Source organism: Pseudochaenichthys georgianus, chromosome 23 (genome assembly GCF_902827115.2).
Source record: "Pseudochaenichthys georgianus chromosome 23, fPseGeo1.2, whole genome shotgun sequence".
Taxonomy (NCBI): Eukaryota; Metazoa; Chordata; class Actinopteri; order Perciformes; family Channichthyidae; genus Pseudochaenichthys; species Pseudochaenichthys georgianus.
The window spans coordinates 25529241-25553677 of NC_047525.1; the positions used below are offsets into that span (position 1 = coordinate 25529241).

The following is a 24437-nucleotide window of genomic DNA, read 5'->3' on the forward strand; positions in this document are numbered from 1 at the left end:
CTCCCCTCTCCCCCACAGTGAGGACCTCCTCTCCCTGCCTCACCCTCCAGGTCGGACCCTGGTTGTGGGCGGGTCTTCTGAGGGTTTGGAGTTCGCTGACTTCCTGTTTGGCCTCGGCCTGCCGGTCACCGTCCTCCTGCAGCCGGACCTGCTGCCGGGGTTTGATCAGAAGATGGCAGAGAAGATAGAAAACCACATGATCGTCAGTGGAGTGGAAACGCTTCACAAGTGCACACTCGCCAAGGTAATGATAAAGACAAAGACAGGAAGGATTCTAACTTGAAATGAGCTTTCTTTAAATGTTGTTCTGCTTCTCTGTGTCAGGTGGAGAAGACTGAAGCTAAGGAGGACGGTTCAGGTCAGGCAACTGATTACATTTCTTATTAGATTACATTTAGATTAGGTTCAAGTTTATGGTCATTGCACAGTACAACGAGGCATATAGGTATATATAAGTTAAAGTGGACCTATCATGCTATATTTAAAAATATATTGTAGGGCCACACCTATATAAAACATGTCTGCATTTTAGCCACGCCTCATTTCGCTCTATTTGCTCTTTTCCAGCCCTGTTTTTGTAAGGGCTGATTCTGTGAGAAGTCTTCTTCGCTGCTTTTGTGGCAGACTACAGCGCCACCTACAGGCCTGGCATATGTACTACAGCGTCGGAGGTGGAGAGTGGCCCGTATAGGCGGAGCACCCCTTTTCTGACGTCAGAACAATTCAAATCTGTATCAGTCTGTATCAGATCCGTTGCATGATAGGTCCCCTTTAAATATATCTGGAAAATGTTACATGGAATAATACATTTGAAGAAATAGCTGTGATACAAATAGTTTAGAGGCGAAATGCGCTGATGTGATGGTAGTAGTGTGTGTTTATAAACCTCATACAGTAAATCTTACAATCCCTTCATGCCGTAAAGCTCCATTGTTGTCCAAAAACTGTTGAAAACATAAATTAGCCTCGCAGTTGCAATGGATGACACACACACACACACACACCACACACACACCACACACACACACACACACACCACACACACACACACACACACACACACACACACACACACACACACACACACACACACACACACACACACACACACACACACACACACACCACACACACACCATACAGCTTCTATAAATATTTACTAGAGCACCAAATGAAGATGAATCCACTGCTGAACAAAGCCGGCACCAAATGCACTATTTCCTCCGCTGTGAGGATCATTTATCACAAGCTGCAGTGACCGGCTGTTTAAGGGCCATTTTTAAACAAGTGAAACTTTATCTGTGAACAGTTTTCAAAGCCACAGGCAGGATAGGGAAGTAATGAAGAATAGATATAGGGAGATGTGTGCATTAGAGGGAATAGAAATGTAACTTTGAGGCAGCATTTTACAAGTTAATTAACAAGTTATATCCAGATTAGACACGTTACATATTCTTTTCTATCAGGTGGTTCTCCAACACCAACACAGTCTTCTACGGGACGACTTCGAGTCACCATCATCACCGCAGACGGCCAAACTGAACAGAGAGGCTTTGACACGGTACGCTTCTACATCCTTGTATTTCCACGTTTGACGTTTTTTATTTCTATTCGAGATGTTGGATTGTTTATGTCTTTTAATTTCTCTTCTGTGCAATGCCTTGTGGTTTTATGCTGCTGCCACGCAAACATTTCTTATCTACTGTTATCATATCTTATCCTATTAGTTTCAATCGGCATTTCTTCAGGACAACATCGCGGTGTCTCAACGTCTCTCTCTGTGTTCAGGTGCTGCTCAGCGTTGGAAGAAAAGCCTCCACTGGTGACCTTGGTCTGGAGTGTGTTGGAGTGCAGTGCAGCCCAGAGTGTGTGAAACCTCTCTCTTTGACCCAGATGTTTACACAGCATGTCCTTCTTTATTCCTATTTACTTGCACTATTTTATCTGTTTTATTTGTCCTATATATGTGTTGCACTGTTGGAGAAGCCTGTGACCAACGTTTTTCATTGCCCTGTCTACACTGTAGCTGATGTGCACATGACAATAAAGCTTTGAATTGAAATTGAATGAAGTTCCTGTGTGTCTCATCCGTGCAGCGGTGGCAGGATCCTGGTGAACGAGAGGGATCAGACCGATGCGGATCATATTTACGCCGTCGGATCGGTGCAGCACGGACGCCCCTCCACCACCGGCCTCGCAGTGCATGCTGGGACGCTGCTGGCCCGTCGGCTCTTCAGAGGAGACACCACCTTGGTACACACTTTGTACATTTGGTTTGATGACCAGGTTCACGTTGTGTTTTGTTGGATTTTTTTTCTTTTTCCCGTGGATTTTTTAAAGTGTGGTTGTGATCCAGAAGCTGCATATGAGACAATAAGTCTGACTTTATTTGTGTGTGTGTGTGTGTGTGTGTGTGTGTGTGTGTGTGTGTGTGTGTGTGTGTGTGTGTGTGTGTGTGTGTGTGTGTGTGTGAGGTGTTCAGCAGTGAATGTGAGAGTATTTCAGTAGTGTGTGTGCAAGGCCAGATGTTTCAGTAGTGTGTGTGCAAGGCCAGATGTTTTCAGTAGTGTGTGTGCAAGGCCAGATGTTTTCAGTAGTGTGTGTGCAAGGCCAGATGTTTCAGTAGTGTGTGTGCGAGGATTAGTTTGAGAGGCCCCTCAGACCCCACCTTGGTACACTTTGTACTTGTTTGCATCATTTTAACACTGAAACTATTGATTTTATGACCAGGTTTGTGTTGTTTTTTTGTTGGATTCTTTTAATGCATGTAGAGTTTTTTCTTTTTTGAAAGTGTGGCTGTGATCCAGAGCTGCAGACGAGGCATTATTTGAGCTAATCTAACGTATCATTCACAGTGTGAGTACACCAACGTTCCCGTTGTGGTGCTGACTCAAATGGAGTATGCTGCCTGCGGTCTGACCGAGGAGAAGGCCAATGCTACATTTGGAGAAGCCAGTGTCGAGGTACACACACACACACACACACACACACACACACACACACACACACACACACACACACACACACACACACACACACACACACACACACACACACACACACACACACACACACACACACACACACACACACACACACACACACACACCACACACACACACACACACACACACACACACACACACACACACACACACCATGTATACATCACTTCAGGGGACATTACATTGACTTACATGCATTTCCTGGAGACTTATCCTAACCTTAACCATAACCAACACATGCCTAACCCTAACCAAGTCTTCACCCTAAAATTAATGATCCCCTCATGGGGACCTCCAATTTGTCCCCATAAGGGAAGCCAGTCCCCACACGTGACTATGTAAATGTAGGTCCCCACAAGTATAGTAATGCTAGTCCACACACACACACACACACACACACACACACACACACACACACACACACACACACACACACACACACACACACACACACACACACACACACACACACACACACACACACACACACACACACACACACACACACACACACACACACACACACACACACTCTAAATTCTAAATGTCCTTCCTCCTGCAGGTGTATCACAGCTACTACTGGCCGCTGGAGTGGGAACTTCCTGCCAGGAATAAATACTCCTGCTACGTGAAAGTCATCTGCCACGTCCCCGAGCAGGTAGGATGTCCTGTTTTAAAAGCTGCTCTCATCAATATTCTAATATTAACAATTGCTACAAAAACTTTGCGTTGTGTAAAGAGGGATACTTTGGCTTGTCTTCAGCTCTTTGTTTTTGGTTTAAGTCCCCAAAATAATATGTCAGGGTATTTTTGCCATAACCGTATTCCTGACATTATTCAAACAATACTGGAAAATTATGATATCATTGATTTCAAGAGCATGCCATTTTAATAACACTACAATATAGTATAATGTAACACTTTGTCTTCAAATACTCTAAACTAAACAAGTATTGAATTTCTGCAATAAGCTTCAAATTCTGTTTCAAATACAAAAAAACATAATCCACCACTAATCTTAAGTGCAGGTTTAAACACCCTTAAAATAGAAAATATTTACCCTTAAATCTGATTTTAACCTCCAAAATAGTTATTTATTTGAACACCCTGGAATCTCTCCACCATGCGACGCATTAGCAAAGTAAAGTGAGGAGCATGATGAAGTGCCTGATCCAATATAAAGTGCTCCCCTGCATGTGATTAGATATCACCATCTAATCATATCTAATATCTAATATGTAAATGAAGCCCCGCACACTTCGCCTCTCTCAGCTATAATCGGATTCTTTGTTTTTTCTCCTGAGATATTTAATCGTTATGCCTCAAAGTGTGCAACAGTTCTCCCCGCATTGTTCCACCCACAGCTTGTGTCGCCCTGATCTGGCCCACCTCGAGGGAACTGCATCTCAGAAGGCCTCTCTGCTGGTAGCTGTGTTAATATCAATATTCTCATTATCACTTTATTCCCTGGCTGGGTCGCAATTAAAATACAATGCCGCCATTTAAAGCATTTGAAGAACAGAGGCTTGACTTAAAGTTCCCCTACTATACTGTTTTTCATCAATATATTACAGGACTCGGATATATACAGAGCCTGTCTCTGATTGGCTGAAACACCAAACAGATCGTAGCAGCATTACCCATAATCCCCTCTGTTTCAGCCCTGTTTCCAAAGTGCTGATTCTCTGTCTGTTACTTTAGATGAAAATAAGGAGCCCCTCCCCACGCCCCTCTGAGAGACATTTGGTTACAAAGAACTCAATGGGGGGGGGGGGGGGGGTTACCTTGGTGGTGATTGGCTAATGGTTACCCAAGACAACACATCATTATGACATCATAAAGGGGCCAAAATCTGATCAGCTCGTTTTCAGACAGGTTTTTATAGAAATGGATCAAAAAGAGAGAGAATCTTTGTTCCTGAAACTTTCAGAGTCTCTTTCCACAGAGGGGACACATGTTGATGTAGAAGACACATGAAGAAGAGGGGACACATGTTGATGTAGAAGAGACATGAAGAAGAGGGGACACATGTTGATGTAGAAGAGACATGAAGAAGAGGGGACACATGTTGATGTAGAAGAGACATGAAGAAGAGGGGACACATGTTGATGTAGAAGAGACATGAAGAAGAGGGGACACATGTTGATGTAGAAGAGACATGAAGAAGAGGGGACACATGTTGATGTAGAAGAGACATGAAGAAGAGGGGACACATGTTGATGTAGAAGAGACATGGAGAAGAGGGGACACATGTTGATGTAGAAGAGACATGAAGAAGAGGGGACACATGTTGATGTAGAAGAGACATGAAGAAGAGGGGACACATGTTGATGTAGAAGAGACATGAAGAAGAGGGGACACATGTTGATGTAGAAGAGACATGGAGAAGAGGGGACACATGTTGATGTAGAAGAGACATGAAGAAGAGGGGACACATGTTGATGTAGAAGAGACATGAAGAAGAGGGGACACATGTTGATGTAGAGGAGACATGAAGAAGAGGGGACACATGTTGATGTAGAAGAGACATGAAGAAGAGGGGACATGGTGATGTAGAAGAGACACGAAGAAGAGGGGACACATGTTGATGTAGAAGAGACACGGAGAAGAGGGGACACATGTTGATGTAGAAGAGACACGAAGAAGAGGGGACACATGTTGATGTAGAAGAGACATGAAGAAGAGGGGACACATGTTGATGTAGAAGAGACATGGAGAAGAGGGGACACATGTTGATGTAGAAGAGACATGAAGAAGAGGGGACACATGTTGATGTAGAAGAGACATGGAGAAGAGGGGACACATGTTGATGTAGAAGAGACATGAAGAAGAGGGGACACATGTTGATGTAGAAGAGACATGGAGAAGAGGGGACACATGTTGATGTAGAAGAGACATGAAGAAGAGGGGACACATGTTGATGTAGAAGAGACATGAAGAAGAGGGGACACATGTTGATGTAGAAGAGACATGAAGAAGAGGGGACACATGTTGATGTAGAAGAGACATGGAGAAGAGGGGACACATGTTGATGTAGAAGAGACATGGATAAGAGGAGACACATGTTGATGTAGAAGAGACATGAAGAAGAGGGGACACATGTTGATGTAGAAGAGACATGGAGAAGAGGGGACACATGTTGATGTAGAAGAGACATGAAGAAGAGGGGACACATGTTGATGTAGAAGAGACATGGAGAAGAGGGGACACATGTTGATGTAGAAGAGACATGAAGAAGAGGGGACACATGTTGATGTAGAAGAGACATGGAGAAGAGGGGACACATGTTGATGTAGAAGAGACATGAAGAAGAGGGGACACATGTTGATGTAGAAGAGACAGGAAGAAGAGGGGACACATGTTGATGTAGAAGAGACATGGAGAAGAGGGGACACATGTTGATGTAGAAGAGACATGAAGAAGAGGGGACACGTGTTGATGTAGAAGAGACATGGAGAAGAGGAGACACATGTTGATGTAGAAGAGACATGAAGAAGAGGGGACACATGTTGATGAAGAAGAGACATGAAGAAGAGGGGACACATGTTGATGTAGAAGAGACATGAAGAAGAGGGGACACATGTTGAGGTAGAAGAGACATGAAGAAGAGGGGACACATGTTGATGTAGGAGAGACATGAAGAAGAGGGGACACATGTTGATGTAGAAGAGACATGAAGAAGAGGGGACACATGTTGATGTAGAAGAGACATGAAGAAGAGGGGACACATGTTGATGTAGAAGAGACATGGAGAAGAGGGGACACATGTTGATGTAGAAGAGACATGAAGAAGAGGGGACACATGTTGATGTAGAAGAGACATGAAGAAGAGGGGACACATGTTGATGTAGAAGAGACATGAAGAAGAGGGGACACATGTTGATGTAGAAGAGACATGAAGAAGAGGGGACACATGTTGATGTAGAAGAGACATGAAGAAGAGGGGACACATGTTGATGTAGAAGAGACATGAAGAAGAGGGGACACATGTTGATGTAGAAGAGACATGAAGAAGAGGATGGTTTTGGGATGTGATGTTGCCGCTCCTGCTTCAGACTCAGAGACTTTTCGTGTCGAACAGGACATTGTTTAAACTTCAGTGGACCCCCGTATAACCTGCTGCTCCTCCACAGGAGCGAGTGCTTGGTGTCCACATCCTGGGCCCGAACGCCGGAGACATCCTCCAAGGCTTCGCCGCAGCGATGAAAGGTGGACTCACCAAACAGCAGCTGGACGCCACGGTGGGCCTCCAACCCGGGTCCGCCCAGGTCAGAATCCTTCATCATCATCGGCGGCATTCTTTTGCATAAAAACAGCTGCACTATGACGGCTATCAAAGGGATAGTGAAGTTAGTTTAAAATGGAGTAGCATAAGGTACTTTTCATAGTTGGTGGACAGTACATAGGAGTCAACATTTTCATTTTAGCCGCCTGAAAATGCAGTCGCAGTTTAAATGTATGCAATATATCAATATCCTTTTTGACCACTTTTGCTTGCCATAGGATTTCTCTTTTCAACATGGAACTGTAGTCGTTATCTGTGTTCTTGCTAAGGCGATATAATTTTAAAAAAAACATACATTTCCCCCACAGTAAGGAGGAGTTGCTGGTGTACCTCCACCAGTTACACATATTAAATAACCAATAGCTGATATGGTAGCCCAGCTACTTTTGTGTCATGTGAGTTAAATGTCTTATTATTCCAATGGACTCTGGTTGCTTTGGGGAAAGTAAGAAAGAAAAGTCAGACAGTGAAAAGTCGTTTTTAGCCTTTTGTTAGGTGGCTAAAATAAGTTTCCCCACAACCCCCGTCCACAGAATTACGTTGATTTACTTCTCTGCCTTTACTCCCGTCTACTTTTTGAACCCAACCAACCTCCGTCAACTTCATCCAATCACTGACTGTGAACAATACCCCGCTTCTAACAATCTGCACCGTCCCTTCAAGGCACAATATGGCGACCTGCTGCGACAATACATTTCCCCCCCTGTCACCTCCTCGATGTCCAGTCTCGCTCTGTTCACACTGTGCTGAGACGTCCGTTTTCAGATCGTACCATGTGTAGTCCTTGGAAAAAGCTTGAGTGTCTCGGGTCAGTGCCAGAGCAGCAGATTCAAATGAGTTTCCTGCTCTGACTGCCCGTCTGAATTATTCATAGCAATATTTAATAAACCTCTCCGTGGAGACTGACCTCGCAGGACATGAGCGGGTTAATCCTCAACGCTTTCCAAACTTAATTAATAAGGCTTTGAATCGGGTGTTAAATAGAGGACCTGGCAATGTCCGCTAAGAAAGGGTTTTGAGATGCGATTTAATGATTCATCGTAGATCCTTCTGGACTGATTGATCCTGTTATCGATGCTCTGAGGGAAGCTGTCTCCACTTTAAAGAGTCCTCTCCTGCTGATGTTCAGGTGTATATCAGTATGTAGTGTCTCCACTTTAAAGAGTCCTCTCCTGCTGATGTTCAGGTTCCATATCAGAATGTAGTGTCTCTACTTTAAAGAGTCCTCTCCTGCTGATGTTCAGGTGTATATCAGTATGTAGTGTCTCTACTTTAAAGAGTCCTCTTCTGCTGATGTTCAGGTGTATATCAGTATGTAGTGTCTCTACTTTAAAGAGTCCTCTCCTGCTGATGTTCAGGTGTATATCAGTATGTAGTGTCTCTACTTTAAAGAGTCCTCTCCTGCTGAAGTTCAGGTGTATATCAGTATGTAGTGTCTCTACTTTAAAGAGTCCTCTCCTGCTGATGTTCAGGCTGATATCAGTATGTAGTGTCTCTACTTTAAAGAGTCCTCTCCTGCTGATGTTCAGATGTATATCAGTATGTAGTGTCTCCACTTTAAAGAGTCCTCTCCTGCTGATGTTCAGGTTCCATATCAGAATGTAGTGTCTCTACTTTAAAGAGTCCTCTCCTGCTGATGTTCAGGTGTATATCAGTATGTAGTGTCTCTACTTTAAAGAGTCCTCTCCTGCTGATGTTCAGGTGTATATCAGTATGTCGTGTCTCTACTTTAAAGAGTCCTCTCCTGCTGATGTTCAGGTGTATCTCAGTATGTAGTGTCTCTACTTTAAAGAGTTCTCTCCTGCTGATGTTCAGGTGTATATCATTATGTAGTGTCTCTACTTTAAAGAGTCCTCTCCTGCTGGTGTTCAGGTGTATATCAGTATGTAGTGTCTCTACTTTAAAGAGTCCTCTCCTGCTGATGTTCAGGTGTATATCAGTATGTAGTGTCTCTACTTTAAAGAGTCCTCTCCTGCTGATGTTCAGGTGTATATCAGTATGTAGTGTCTCTACTTTAAAGAGTCCTCTCCTGCTGATGTTCAGGTGTATATCAGTATGTAGTGTCTCTACTTTAAAGAGTCCTCTCCTGCTGATGTTCAGGTGTATATCAGTATGTAGTGTCTCTGCTTTAAAGAGTCCTCTCCTGCTGATGTTCAGGTGTATATCAGTATGTAGTGTCTCTACTTTAAAGAGTCCTCTCCTGCTGATGTTCAGGTGTATATCAGTATGTAGTGTCTCTACTTTAAAGAGTCCTCTCCTGCTGATGTTCAGGTGTATATCAGTATGTAGTGTCTCTACTTTAAAGAGTCCTCTCCTGCTGATGTTCAGGTGTATATCAGTATGTAGTGTCTCCACTTTAAAGAGTCCTCTCCTGCTGATGTTCAGGTGTATATCAGTGTGTAGTGTCTCTACTTTAAAGAGTCCTCTTCTGCTGATGTTCAGGTGTATATCAGTATGTAGTGTCTCTACTTTAAAGAGTCCTCTCCTGCTGATGTTCAGGTGTATATCAGTGTGTAGTGTCTCTACTTTAAAGAGTCCTCTCCTGCTGATGTTCAGGTGTATATCAGTATGTAGTGTCTCTACTTTAAAGAGTCCTCTCCTGCTGATGTTCAGGTGTATATCAGTATGTAGTGTCTCTACTTTAAAGAGTCCTCTCCTGCTGATGTTCAGGTGTATATCAGTATGTAGTGTCTCTACTTTAGTCTTTTCAGACCATTGCACAAAAACCTGTATTTCACACGCTACAGGAATAGGAACAATTCAAAAATCATAATAGGGCCTCTTTAAACTTATCTGAGTATCATGTATTCATCCTAATACGACATAAGGCCGTTTGTACTCCAGATCTGAAAGCCAATATGTCCTGATTTAGTCTCAGATTTCCAACTTTCACACGTCGCTGAATAATACACCTGTTTATACTTGTATAGTATTTTCTCCCATTCTCACACACTGATACGTCTCTCTTTGTTGCCCAGGTGTTCAGCTCCTTGACGGAAACCCAGCGCATGACTGAGGCCTTGATGATGAGAGGAAACTGCTGAGGGTAGCCCCCTGCTGTCAATCACAGTTGCCTATAGCAACAGTGTAAGACAGCAGGGAGGCATTTGACGTGTGTTAGCGGCAGTTTGGCTATCTCACCATCCAATGACGTCCTCACCTGCATCCTGTCCTGCAGGCGGGCGAGGACTGATGACACTGCGCCTGACACACGTCTCGTTTTCTACTTTTAAGTTTGTTTACACTTTTTTTCAAACAATGGCTTTGTGCGTAGCTTTGAAATACGGAGTACAGAACCATTGATTCGCTTAAAATGTACGGAAGATAAGAAGCTCCCCGAGGTTCTGCCTGAAAGTCTCTGTAAGCTTTCGCGGAGTTTCTACAGGCTGCAGGACAGTGATAAGGCTCCAGGACTGGGTGCGTTTAAATGGAGTTAAAGCTCAGGATTATACTCTTTCCATGACGTGGTTTTACAGCCTTATTTTCATGTAATGAACGAGAAGGGGATTATGGAAGTACCCAAATAAATAGTGCTTATTGGCGAATGCTCTCTCTTTAATGTATGCTCACTGTGTTTTTAGAGACATTAGGCCAGCGTTTGTGATTCGCTCTATTGTTTGCTTTCCCTCTTCTATATTCTCTCTCTGCCTCTGAGCACAGTGCCGCTCTTAAAACAACAGTTACATATTCATGCAGGGCATTAAACTAAGTGTCTCATAGAAACTAATGCGAGACTGGAGTGCGGGTATTTCATAAAAGCATGTCGCTGAAGTCCCCCCACCTCCTCAGCTCCGCACTCTGCATACGTTCGTGCAAGGGCGTCCTTTGTATTCTTTGTGAGCTGCGGGTGTTCCGGTTTAACTGGTTCCCCGATCAACTGGTTGACAGATGTGGAGGCGTGGCCTTCGACTGAAATACACATTTCGATCGCTTCTTCTGTCGTTTACATACATCTTTTGATATATTTGGCCGGATAGGAACACTTTGATGCACATTCAGTACCAGTGTGTGAGGTTGTGGTTACGATGGCGATATCCGGACGCGAACAGCGAGGACTACAAAAAGAAAAACGAGTTGACTGGGGATGTCTGTTCAAAACATTGCGAGCTCCAATAAATCATTTAAACCAGCTATTGTTGGCAGCCCATTCTTCCCATGTCAACGTGCATTATACTGTTGCTTGCTTAAAGGTGGGGTAGGTACGTTTCAGAAACCGGCTCGAGATACACTTTTTGTTATATTCCATGGAATGCTCTTAACATCCCGATAGCAATGAATATCTTAAAGGTGGGGTAGGTAAGTTTGAGAAACCGGCTCGAGATCGCTAGAATTTGAAAATACACAACCGGAGAAAATCTGCCACTTCCTCACAGAGCCCCTCCCCCAACACACACGAACGCGCACATGACCAATGAGGGCACGAGATAAGTTTGTGCCCCGATGGAAGGCTGACAGGCAGGTAGGCCATCCAATCGATTGGTTGTACTTTTTACAGTATTACGGCTTCTACAGATGACATTTTTTTATGGATTTTTTGTCAAAGCACTTCAGATATTCATTGCTATCGGGATGTTAAGAACATTCCATGGAATATAACAAAAAGTGTATCTCGAGCCGGTTTCTGAAACTTACCTACCCCACCTTTAACATTGTTTCCATTAAATGCACATTCTCTTTAGAGGTTATCCTCCAGACCACCTTCTGATTCTCCGACCTGCTTGTAAGACAGATATCCTAATTACAGAAAGTGCAGTATCTCTCAGCGTGTGCACGAAACAGCCATGAATGCATCATTTGGTGTGTAAGGTTAAGAAGCTGCTTGGCGGTCTAGGCCAGGGGTGTCAAACTTAAGGCCCAGGGGCCACATTCGGCCCGCGACTTCATTTTATGTGGCCCCACAAGAATATAATGTTTATTATACGGTTACATGCTACAGAAGCACGTTGCCCATAAACTACATGTCCCACAATGCATCTCAAATATGACTTTTTTCTCAGAATTTGCCTTTTTTTCTTCAAAATATCCATTTTTTCATAGAATTCCTTTTTCTCAGAATTAGATTTTTATTTCAAAATGTCACTTCTATTTATTTTTTCTCCAGAATTTGGCTTTTCTTTTAAAATCATTTTGGGACATACGCACTGAAAAGACTTGCAATTATTTGCCCTAGACTTCTGCTTTCAGACGTAGTTAATTATGAAGTTATCCGATGATAATCCAATGCAGAGGCAATGATGTAATATAATACATTATTTTATATATATGATATATTTATATATGTATATTTATATAGTCTTAAAGTTACAACCGGCCCTTTGAGTGCAACCATAATGCGAATGTGGCCCGCGATGAAATTGAGTTTGACACCCCTGGTCTAGGCGATCAATCACTGCCTTGCTCTTGGACAGAGTTCACCCGAGTGTCCTGTAGCACCACTAGATGGCACTGTAGCTGTATGTGGAATATAAGAGAGCAATGTGGGAAATACATACAAATAACGCTGATGCAGCAATGTGTGGTTTAATGAAACACATTACAGTCGAATTGATTCTGCTAATGCAACCACTGTAATACTGCTACCATGATTACTAATGATATTATTACTTTATGTGAGCGCTAGCAATACAACTCTGCTCTGAGGGTAATCACTGAAACTGCACTCATGCTATTTGTGCTGCAATTGGTGTTGCTATCAATATCAGTTGAACTTGTACCACCCCAGTATTGTAATACTTTTTATCTATCGGCTTATTTCATTAAACAGATGCCCTTTGTTCTGAATAGAAACTCATATTTTTAAAACCAAATCACAACAAAGAAACAAAGAAAAAACTGAAATACAAAATGAAAGGAAAATTCTAAGCAGTAGTAAATGTAAAGTTAGATGAAAGCTGAGAGCAAAGCAATGCAGTTCATTTATCGTAGGTCGAACAAAATAGAGGGACGGTAATAATAATCTTTATTTGTACCTTTCATACAAGACTTGCAGTTCAAAGTGCTTCACAGTAGACATCTCTTGAAAAACTCACAGAAAATTGATATACAGTATGTAGGAAGGCGTGTGGTGCAGTGGGTTGTGCGATGGTGTTCGGATCAGGGGGGTACAGGTTCAAACCCCACTGCAGTCAGCATGTCGTTGTGTCCCTGAAGACACTTCACCCCAAATTGCTCCTGTGGGGATTGCCCACAGTATTGAGTATGGTGGCTTTGGATAAAAGCGTCTAACATGTGACATGTCATGTAATGTAACGAGTAAAAGACATCAAAACAAACTTAAAATAGCATAGACTAGACGTACCTTTTAAATAGACGATTAAAGGTACAAAGTTAAAACTGTACATTGCATCAGAGTGCATTGAGTAAGGGAGAAAGTAATAATAAGGATGTTTAAACAATATAGAAAGACATTTTGGTCTTGATTGCCTTATTATTTTGAATAGTGGTTCCATATTTTGTCAATTCCAAGTAAAAATGTGCCATATCTGGTTCGGAGTCAGACCATTTCTTCCTGTGAATATAACATTTCAGGTATATAAAAAAAACAATACTTCCATCAAATCCATCACCTTTTAAATCTTATAATAATGTCCTCATCCGTTCTTCTTTAAAATAAAATACTCGTTTTAGAGAACAACAGGTTTCATTGTGACCGTCCTGAAAAGTAGCGCACATCTGGACGCGCCCATTCCCTCACAATGTAGGGGTGTGTGCGTCACCGTTACGTTGCTCCTGCTACTCCCCCCCCCCCCCCCCCTCCAGCAGTTCAGAAGTGGTGCGCTCCGTGTTGGATGCATTCAGCTCATTGACCGGCGTACAGTCAGTGCCACCAAAACTCCGGAGCAAACAACACACACACACGCACACACACACCGGCCCTTCAACCATTCAATCCCCCCTACGGAGCGAGCAGCACCCCCCCCCGACATGAAACAGCCTCTGAGCGAGCTGATGAGGATGAGCAGGACATGCCGGATGCTATTTGCCACTTGTTTGGGATCCTTTATTCTGGTCATCTTTTATTTCCAAAGTATGTTCCAACCAGGTAGGACCTCCCTCTCTTCTCTCTCTGTTGTGTATGTGTGTGTGGAGCAATGTGTGTGTGTTTGATTCATGGCATCCTGTGTGTTGACATATCGATTTGTTTAGGCGGTGCAGTTGTGAGAGACAGCAAGCGCATTTCGTGGCATCTGCAGGCAGTGGCATGTATTTCCGGCATATGCCACAGAGGCTGCTACTCTGTGGTATCTGTGGCAAGTACTTCCGGCATATGCCACAGGTGCCACAACTTGCCGAGGCATCTGCCGCTGCTCAACGGGAGTTGCCACAAGATGCCAGAGTAAGAGAAGGTTTACTGTAGCTGCCACTCGCCTTCCGTGGCAAATGCTGCTATTTAAACCCGTATTTATCGTGTAAAATGTCGCTGTTTAGGCATGACTTTATCGAACTGATCTGTACACAGGAGTCAGGACTGATGATCTGTACACAGGGTTGGGTTACGGAATACATGTAACGGCGTTACGTAATCAGAATACAAAAATCAAGTAGCCTCAGTAGCGTTTTTATATGTAGAAAAGTGGTGGGGCACAAACAACTTAGATGTCTATAAGCTTCTGCAGTGAGGTTCATGGCTGGTGAGGCACTGACTCTTCAGGTTTACAAATATTATATTTTGACCTAAATCAAAATATAATATTATTTTCAAAAGCTTTTTTTGTCTGATGCTTCAATTAATTTTAAACAGACAGTTCAACAGAAGGATACCCAAAACATGTAATTTTATCATTTAAATATTGAATTGTTCTCTCTTAGTAAGATCCCATTTTCAATAACATTGCAGTCTTACCTTGACTTGAAGATGAAGTTAAAACTCATCAGCCTGCCTGCGGTCGCTCTTTAGTCTTTCTAATGATTCTGAAGGTAAACACAGTGAAGGCTGCGCGCTCTTTACAGTGTAGAGCAGGGGTGTCAAACTCAATTTCATCGCGGGCCACTTCAGCATTATGGTTGCACTCAAAGGGCCGGTTGTAACTATATAAAATATACATATATATAAATATATAATATATATAAAATAATGTGTTATATTACATTATTGCCTCTGAATTGGATTATTATCGGATAGGATAATGACTTAGTAATTAACTACGTCTGAAAGCAAATAATTGCAAGTCTCTTCAGTGCCATGTCACAAAACGAGATGCATTGTGGGGCATGTAGTTTATGGTCAACCTGATTCTGTAAAGCGGCATTTAATCGTATAATAAACGTATTACATTCTTTGCAAGCTCTTGCGGGGCCACATAAAATGAAGTTGCGGCCCGGGCCTTGAGTTTGACACCCCTGGTGTAGAGTCTTGTTGTGATGAGAGGGATGGAGGTATTTAATAAAAATCTTGCTCGCTGGAGAATAGGTACAGAAGTCCTGTCACAAGTTAATCGAAGAGGATCCAGGGCTCGACATTATAAATGGCCCGCTGGCCCGGAAGTACTATTTAGACACCCCGGGCCAGCATAACGTACTTTCCACTTGCCCGCTCGGGCCACGACAAATATTGCTTTAAAAAAAAATGTTTCCTGTGGTATTGGTTTATCAACGCTACAACATGGCGTTCCGTGAGTCGGTTGTCGTTGTTGGGTGAAAAGCAAACAGCTGTTTGCTGCGGAGCACAGCGCGAGCAGGCTCCCGTGAGCGGGAGCACAGCGCGAGCAGGCTCCCGTGAGCGGGAGCGCGCTCCTTCACTACAGACTATCGCACCACCTAACCATTCGCCAAAATGTTTTTAATACCAGCGGTAGCCGGGCAAAAAACAATCTTCAAATAAAAGAAAGTCACCGGAGGAGTTAAAGGAGAGTGACAGGGAGCATGAGAAGAAGAGGGAGAAAGTTTCAGCTTGATCGATGGAGTTGGCTGCAGTGCCGCGTCCTAAAACCCTTTTAAAACCTATCGTTTAGATTTATGATTAGAACATTATAAAAGTAGGGTAGACATGTGGAGATTATCCGGCTGAACAAAACGTGCATTTATCAAACAGGTTTGTTTTCCACAGACCTTATTTCCAGCTATTTTCCAAAACCCTGTGGAGAAATCCCATTGCTTTCTGTGGAGGGAACCAGCAGCTTACTTCCTGGTTTCAGGACGCGTCACTGCACCTCTCAATATGATGGCAATATAAACAAGCTCTGGTACATCAATGCCGACCTATGCTGACAAGCAAGTGAAGAGTATAAATATAAAGGTATTGGCTTTGTTGAATCCTGCATCTCCGCCCCTGCATGTGGTATCTGTGTGTTGTATCGGAGCCAATCTGTGCAGAACTGAGCCATACAGTGCTGCTGACCTGTACAGTACAACAGGTCTACTGTACGGGGCAAAATAAAATCTTTCTGGGTATTTTTCTTTCCATAATCAGAAACTGAATCCCAAAAAGAATCCCATAATGCTGCTGTTGGAGACAGAGAGTCTGCACGGCTTTGTTGCTAATTTGAAATAGCCACTCTGCATCACGACATGTGGTATTTCTCACATGTTGATACCTTAGGTTGCATCTAGAATAGTGTCGGTCTATAGGTGGTGATGTGAAGGGATTGCCTCTGAGGAATAGTGCTGCTGGGATAAAGAGTGCACACACACACACACACACACACACACACACACACACACAACACACACACACACACACACACACACACACACACACACACACACACACACACACACACACACACGCACACGCACACACACACACTCACTCCCCCCACGGCTGTCACATCTCTGATCAGGTGTTTCTCTGCGTGAGTCACCGCTGCTGCAGCTGGCAGACTCTTCGTTTTTCTAATCCCCTAAAAGAAAAGCCCCACGATGCTCCAGGGAACCTCAGACCACGCGGTGATATGATGGATCCTGACTCATAAAGACACAGCAACACGTTCTCTACCGCTGATATTGGCTTTAAAACCCACACGTTTCCATTCTATTGTTTTCTGATTATATTCACAGCCAAGACTCAGAAAGTGTTGAAGTGTCAGAGCGTGGTTCCTTATGTTGACGTTTTGAGATAAAGCACGGGTTGATTATTGTTCTGATCTTAATGCCGCGCAAAGTGTAGGGAAGTATTTCAGATTTGAAGCTTAATCTGCTAAATAACACTAATCAAAAATACATTAACCGATTATTAAAATCCACATTAGATCCAGCCTTTGGAGTACGCTTAAAGAGGGCCCGGGTAATGGGTCGATTCACCCCAATGAGTAGTACTGTGTTTTTCTTCTGCTGAGGTTTTGAGACGTCTTATTTAAAACCAAGAAATACATTTTAACAGATGAGCACAATGTTGTTGTTGTTGTTGTTGTTGTTGTTGGTATAATTATCCAGGAGGGAAAAACATGTTGTTATCCTGTAGCACAAAGTGAGACCTCATCTCAACTGCATGTTATTAAAATGGCTTCCAGGCGTTTCTCGTACAAAAACAACCGAACCAAAACTTTATTAACCCCGTGACGAGAAGCGCTGGATGCTGCTCCGAGGCATTGCATCAGCCCAACACACACACACACACACACACACACACACACACACACACACACACACACACACACACACACACACACACACACACACACACACACACACACACACACACACACACACACACACACACACACACACACACACACACACACACACACACACACACACACACACACACACACACACACACACACACACACACACACACACACCATGTATACATCACTTCAGGGGACATTACATTGACTTACATGCATTTCCTGGAGACTTATCCTAATCCTAAACCTAACCAAGTCTTCACCCTAAAATTAATGATTCCCTCATGGGGACCTCCAATTTGTCCCCATAAGGGAGGCGGGTCCCCACACGTGACTATGTAAACAGATGTAGGTCCCCACAAGGATAGTAATGCTAGAACACACACTCACACACACTCACACACACACACACACACACACACACACACACACACACACACGGATGCACACACGGATGCACGCACACACACACAGATGCACACACACACACACACACACACACACACACACACACACACACACACACACACACACACACACACACACACACACACACACACACACACACTCACGCACGGGTCACAAAGTGGATGTTGTGTTCTGCGGTGGCGATGACAGGGTGCTGATCCAGAGTTTCCTGATTGAAGAGGAGAAGGTTAAAGCAGGGGGTGTGTGTGAATAGAAGTTGTAATGTGTGTGTATTTATACATGATGACACGGGTGAGACGGACACTGCACTGATTAAACTGACACGTTCACTTTAATGTGTTGTGTCAACAAACTGTATTAGGTTAGATGAAAGCAATACTATTAAGTTGAACCTAATGTGTTTTATCTAAACGTAATATTCCAACTAACATAATACAAATATGTGTAATCTGTTGACATAATACATCATTTAAAGACAACGTGTGTGTGTGTGTGTGTGTGTGTGTGTGTGTGTGTGTGTGTGTGTGTGTGTGTGTGTGTGTGTGTTCTTGACTTCCTTCACAACTCTCCTTCTTATCTAGACAACGGCCTATTGCTTGTATTATTTTATTCTTGTTTACTTTGTTTTTACCTTTTCTTTTGTATTTGTACTCACTTTTGGGTTTGTGAGCTGGGGGGATTTTATTATTTATTTACTTCTCTGTACTTCCAGCACTTTGGCCTGGAGGTTTCAAAGTGCTTGACAAACAAAGCTGGATCGTATCTCTACCTCAAACTTAATATTATTGCTTTCAACTAACCCTAAAACGTCATGTGAAATGTGTTGACATAATAAATCTAATTTAAAGTCAACATTTCAGTTTTTTCAGTTTAGTGTATCTCTACCTCGATCTGTTTACATTCTCTATGCCCTCTTAGCGAACCCCTATCTTCATATTCACACACACACACACACACACACACACACACACACACACACACACACACACACACACACACACACACACACACACACACACACACACACACACACACACACACACACGCTCACCCATATACATACCCACGCCTTGCTTCAGGCATGTTTAGCAGGCCTGGGATTTCTCCAGTGTAAACTCTCACCTCTCCCCAAAGACCCACGGGGTCGTGACCTCTTGTAAAGGAGACAGGACTGTGCCGTCCTATCACAGTGTTGTCTTAACTGACACACAGCAAGCAAGGCTGACATACTCGCAGTGTGTGCCTAAATAAAGAAGGAAGGTTGCGACGAGTTACCATTTTGACTTCTTCTTCTCTGCTGGCTGTGACTCTGAGGCCTGAGAGACGTCGGCCTGCAGCACTTTGAGAAGGCGCCTGCAGCTGACAGGAAGCAGGGACACTTTATTCAAGACAAACCGCATTCTCAGAATATGCCAACTTTTAATTAGTGCCGTTGGTTCTGCTGGTGTGGTGGCATTTCCAGTAAGAAAATGAGATTTATTTAAGATAACTTCTTATCTTCTGGTATTGTAAAATCAGATGTAAAAAAAACTAGACAAATTAAACCAAAGTTATCTTCAGGAACAGATGTTACCAGATGTGGGTGAACTGATGCTTAAATATGCATAGCATTGTCCACTAGAGACTGGTGGTCTGAGGCCAAGCTGCTCATCACGAGTGGGCACAAGTCGGTGGAGTCCTTCAAAGACTTGACTTGAAATTAAATACCCAGCGTTTGCATTGATTGATACATTTATTTCGAACAAGTAAAATAAATGATTACAAAACAAAACAAATGTTGCAGTGCATAGTCATGTAAGAGAAATCAAAACAAAAAAATGACATTTACAACAACAACAACAACAACAACAACAGCATTAGCAACATAAACAGTGCCACATCTAGTGTTCGAAAAGGAGTGAGAAGAAGTATAATCTATTTAATCTCACCCCCTTGTCCCTAAATGATTTATTTATAATCTATAATCTGCATTAATGATCATTATTATTGTATTATTAATCTGCTGTACTTGATTGACATATATACATACACTGATATACATATATGCACACATACATATACACACACCTACATACTCACACATACATATACACATAGTCAAACACCTTCCCTGTACCTCGAGAAAACAATGTCTCTGCATTCCTCTTGCATGAGGTGAACATCTAGTCAAAACGACGGCGCGTGTCTTCGGAGCTAAAAGAAAAGCACTTGGAAATGCGTTTCGAAGCAGGCTCTCAAACAGCCTGGCGGTGAAACGTGTCCCCCTCACCAAGTGGAGGTCATCTCCCCTGTTTTGGTATTTGAGCCAAAAGGCCAGACTCCTTTAGTTTAGCTGCTGCTCGCTGACAGACCTGTGGTCTTCCACCTCCAGCCTGTCGCTCTGAACTCGCTCTGACCCTCGGGTGACTTTGGGACGGATGTGTTGTTGGCATCTTCGGTCTCCTCTGCTCCCTTTAAAGGCGCCGTTACTGCTGTGATCAGCGCGGCTAATAAGGCTTTCTTTGTGAGGTGCCTCTGGATGTTTAGAAGTGTGTGTGTGTGTGTGTGTGTGTGTGTGTGTGTGTGTGTGTGTGTGGACACTGCAGTTCTGTTCACTACACTGTGCCATTATTACCCTTTTAATATTGCAAGCTCACATCCACATCTCCTACAAAGACCCTGTCCCTTTCACACGGGTCAGAGACAGACCGGACCTCGGGGACTTATTTTAATTCCCAACATGAAAGTCCAACAAGGGTCCCCACGCGAAGGACACTTAACCCACAGTCACGATACACTGGTTTGAAGCCAGGGGTGGCAGCTGGAAAGTCTTTGAGGGGGAGAAAATGAAAAACCTCGCCTGGTATTTCTACAGGGAAACTCTAAATTCCTCACCTCGGTTGGTCTGCGGCAGTCAGCTGTTTCTGCTGCTGAGTCACCGGGGGCAGCGACCTCAAACAAGGGACCCTGTAATCCAGCAAATGGGATCTTATTGTACCGTATAACCGTCGTTTAAAATGTGCCGTATCGCTGTTTTCTTTCTAGTTTTTACAAAATCTTAATCCGCTGTCCATCGAGGAATTATTTGTGTGATGTAATATGTATACAAAGTTGACAACCAGAGTTTTCTGAGGTTATTTTGACACCGAAGAGAAGTTGTGCCAGTGTGTGGTAGAGCTAAATCAAGCCATACATCTTTATAAAATAGGTAGTGTGCTTGTCGTTCGGGACGATAGTGAGTCTTTAGCATCAAGGCTTTGACTGTTTTGGGTTCATTTAGTCAACTGTAGGATTGTGAATGTCCAAAAGCACATGTTTGTGTCAAAGATAAATTGAACCCAGTTTGCACGCACTGGCAAAACAGTACTGTACGGAAGAAGAGTCCCTCAAAAACGCTCAGAAATAAGAAGTGGAAATGTATTCAAATAGTTTGGTTCAGTTCAAGAACCAAGAACAATTTGTGTTTATTACCAAAGCTTAACTATTGCATCAAAAGAATTTCCCAATTAGGGATTAATAAAGTATATATATCGATCTATCACGGTTAAAATGCCCAAAGGTCACCGTCACAGCAGCCCTGTGAGCAAATCCACTGATTAGTGAAAGGAAGAGATTTAGCTTCAAAATGCTGCCGTTAGAAAGTCCAAATCTCACGGCCGGTGCAGCCACACGATGTGAAGTCTATTTTCATGGTGTCTATCGAGGATTGTGGCTTGTTACGCGGTGAGATCCTGTGTGAGTTTTCGGAGGAAAGTGTGTGTGTGTGTGTGTGTACTAGCCTTACTATACTTGTGGGGACCTACATCTGTTTACATAGTCGAGTGTGGGGACTCGCCTCCCTTATGGGGACAAATTGGAGGTCCCCATAAGGGGGATCATTAATTTTAGGGTGAAGACTTGGTTAAGGTTAGGATAAGTCTCTAGGAAATGCATGTAAGTCAATGTAATGTCCCATCCTCATCCAGCAACCAGTACACTTTCCCGCCTTCAGACCTAGAACATAACCCGAGTGTGGGATCTGGGGTCTGAGTTTCAGAGACTTAAAGACTGAAAATAACAAAGTGTTCTGCAGCCGCATTTTTATGTTACATTCTTCATGTTTGACTTGAGTCCCAGGAAAGAACACGGAACAGTACAAGCTTCTGGCATTAAACAAAAAGGACACAAGTTGTAAACATGTGTTTTAAATAAGGAGAAATACAGGAGTATCGTGAAGCGACGGAAATCTCCCGGGTAAATCAGGAGTGCCTGCAGGTGTCAGTGCATCCAGATGAAACTCAAATCAAATCCAATTTTATTTGTAGAGCAAATTTAAAAACGATTTTGGTCGTAAAACATAATAAAAGATAATAAATCACAACAGATAAAGCAACACATGGAACAGTCAGGAGTCATGACCCCACTCTGACTAGAAGGCCAGAGAGAAGTAGTGTGTCTTCAGAGTGGATTTAAAAGCCCCTGGGGTCTGGGCCGACCTCACATGGAGGGGCAGAGTGTTCCAGAGCCCGGGCCAGCTGCTGCGAAGGCTCGGTGCTGTATATTCCCTGTTTTAAGTCCACTCAACAGCCGGAGGACTCCTCGTGTACTGGACTGAGTCGATGACCATCTGCACCAACGTCTGGACTTCATTAGCGGGCGACACACACAAACACACACACACACACACACACACACACACACACACACACACACACACACACACACACACACACACACACACACACACACACACACACACACACACACACACACACACACACCTTTTGTGATGTCGATTGAAATAGTGTGTTGGGACCGGAAAGATTCCTACCCTTGTGAGGATGCTTTCATCACTGTGTGTGTAGGAATAAAACACACATGGACGCAGCTTTACGACCATTAAGTCATTCACAGAAACAGTGAGACATCCCTTTAGCTCAGAACGACAAACAGGGGTAATGTGAGTGTGTGTGTGTGTGTGTCTGTGTGTGTGTGTGTGTGTGTGTGTGTGTGTGTGTCACAGGATAGCCCTAGCAAATCTATTCGCCTCCAGTTTTGTATCCTTGATAAATTCATCTGTGCGTCATCAGCAAGGCCTTCCTGCCTGAGGTGATTCACACACATGGAAAACACACAAACACACACACACACACACACACACACACACACACACCACACACACACACACACACACACACACACACACACACACACACACACACACACACACACAATCTCTCACAGCAGACGCATGCCGGTAGTGTTGCACATGGGGAAAACTAATGTCATCTGTTTTCCCTCCCTGTAAAACCTTGTGTCTGGAGAACAGGGATCTGATTCGCTGAGATTCTTCTGATTGGACGGTCTGTGATTGCGAGCAAACCTTCGTGATGTCCTCCCAATACGACTGCTTATAAAGCATATATGAATCATCACGGAAATCTGTGCTACACATTCTGACGTTTTACCACAAGCTTTATTCTTCTTTTTGGAATATATGGTCAATGTACCTAATTTTTACAAAACGAAACCGACATTTTTTGATGTAATAAAAGGCAAACATTTTGAATAATGCGACCGAAAGGACAACTGAAATCCATAATTCAATGAAAGCAACGATCAATCATTTATTGCGAAGAGAAACCATGTTTTTTTTTTTGGTGGCAATTAGCGGAAAAAAATAACCTTTAACCGAAAAATGTAACATTTAGGAATGGGTGAAATTTGACCGTAGGTGTATTGAAGTACATTTACTCAAGTACTGTACCTAAGTACGATTTATGGCTACTTCACATTATAAGCTAATATAAATAAACTAATACAGGGGTTATATTGTAGGTTGAGATATCCAGCAGCAGTATATAAGTCATTAAAATATCTCCTCCTTTACCAGCTGTGATGAACACATTAATAATAATAACCCAGTACATTTATATATCATTCTAAAATGAGACATTATGCACCAAGTACTTCCACTTTTGGTCCTTTAAGTTTATTTTGATGCCAATACTTGTGTACTTTTAGTAAGGTGTCGTATGCAGGACTTCTACTTAAGTACTTCTTCCACCTGTGGTAAAGTAGAACTGTTAAAAGTGTGTGAACTCGTGTCGCCGGCAGACTTCAGTATTTAACGGATGAGGCATGTGTTGACTTGCCACCCATCAGACTGGTTCCTAAGAGTATATTGGGAATCTG

The 24437-nt window shown here is 43.1% G+C and overlaps 1 protein-coding gene across 1 annotated transcript in view; it reads left to right on the plus strand.

Annotated features, from left to right (window-relative positions):
* LOC117468256 (thioredoxin reductase 1, cytoplasmic-like) overlaps positions 1-11419 on the plus strand; it is a 22566-nt gene extending 11147 nt beyond the window's left edge. Inside the window, exons 14-15 of the mRNA XM_034112271.2 lie at positions 7139-7273; positions 10269-11419. Of these exons, the coding sequence (XP_033968162.1) occupies positions 7139-7273; positions 10269-10334 (201 nt within the window). The 3' untranslated portion in view covers positions 10335-11419. The remainder of the gene's footprint in view (positions 1-7138; positions 7274-10268) is intronic.
* Positions 11420-24437: the final 13018 nt, after the last annotated feature.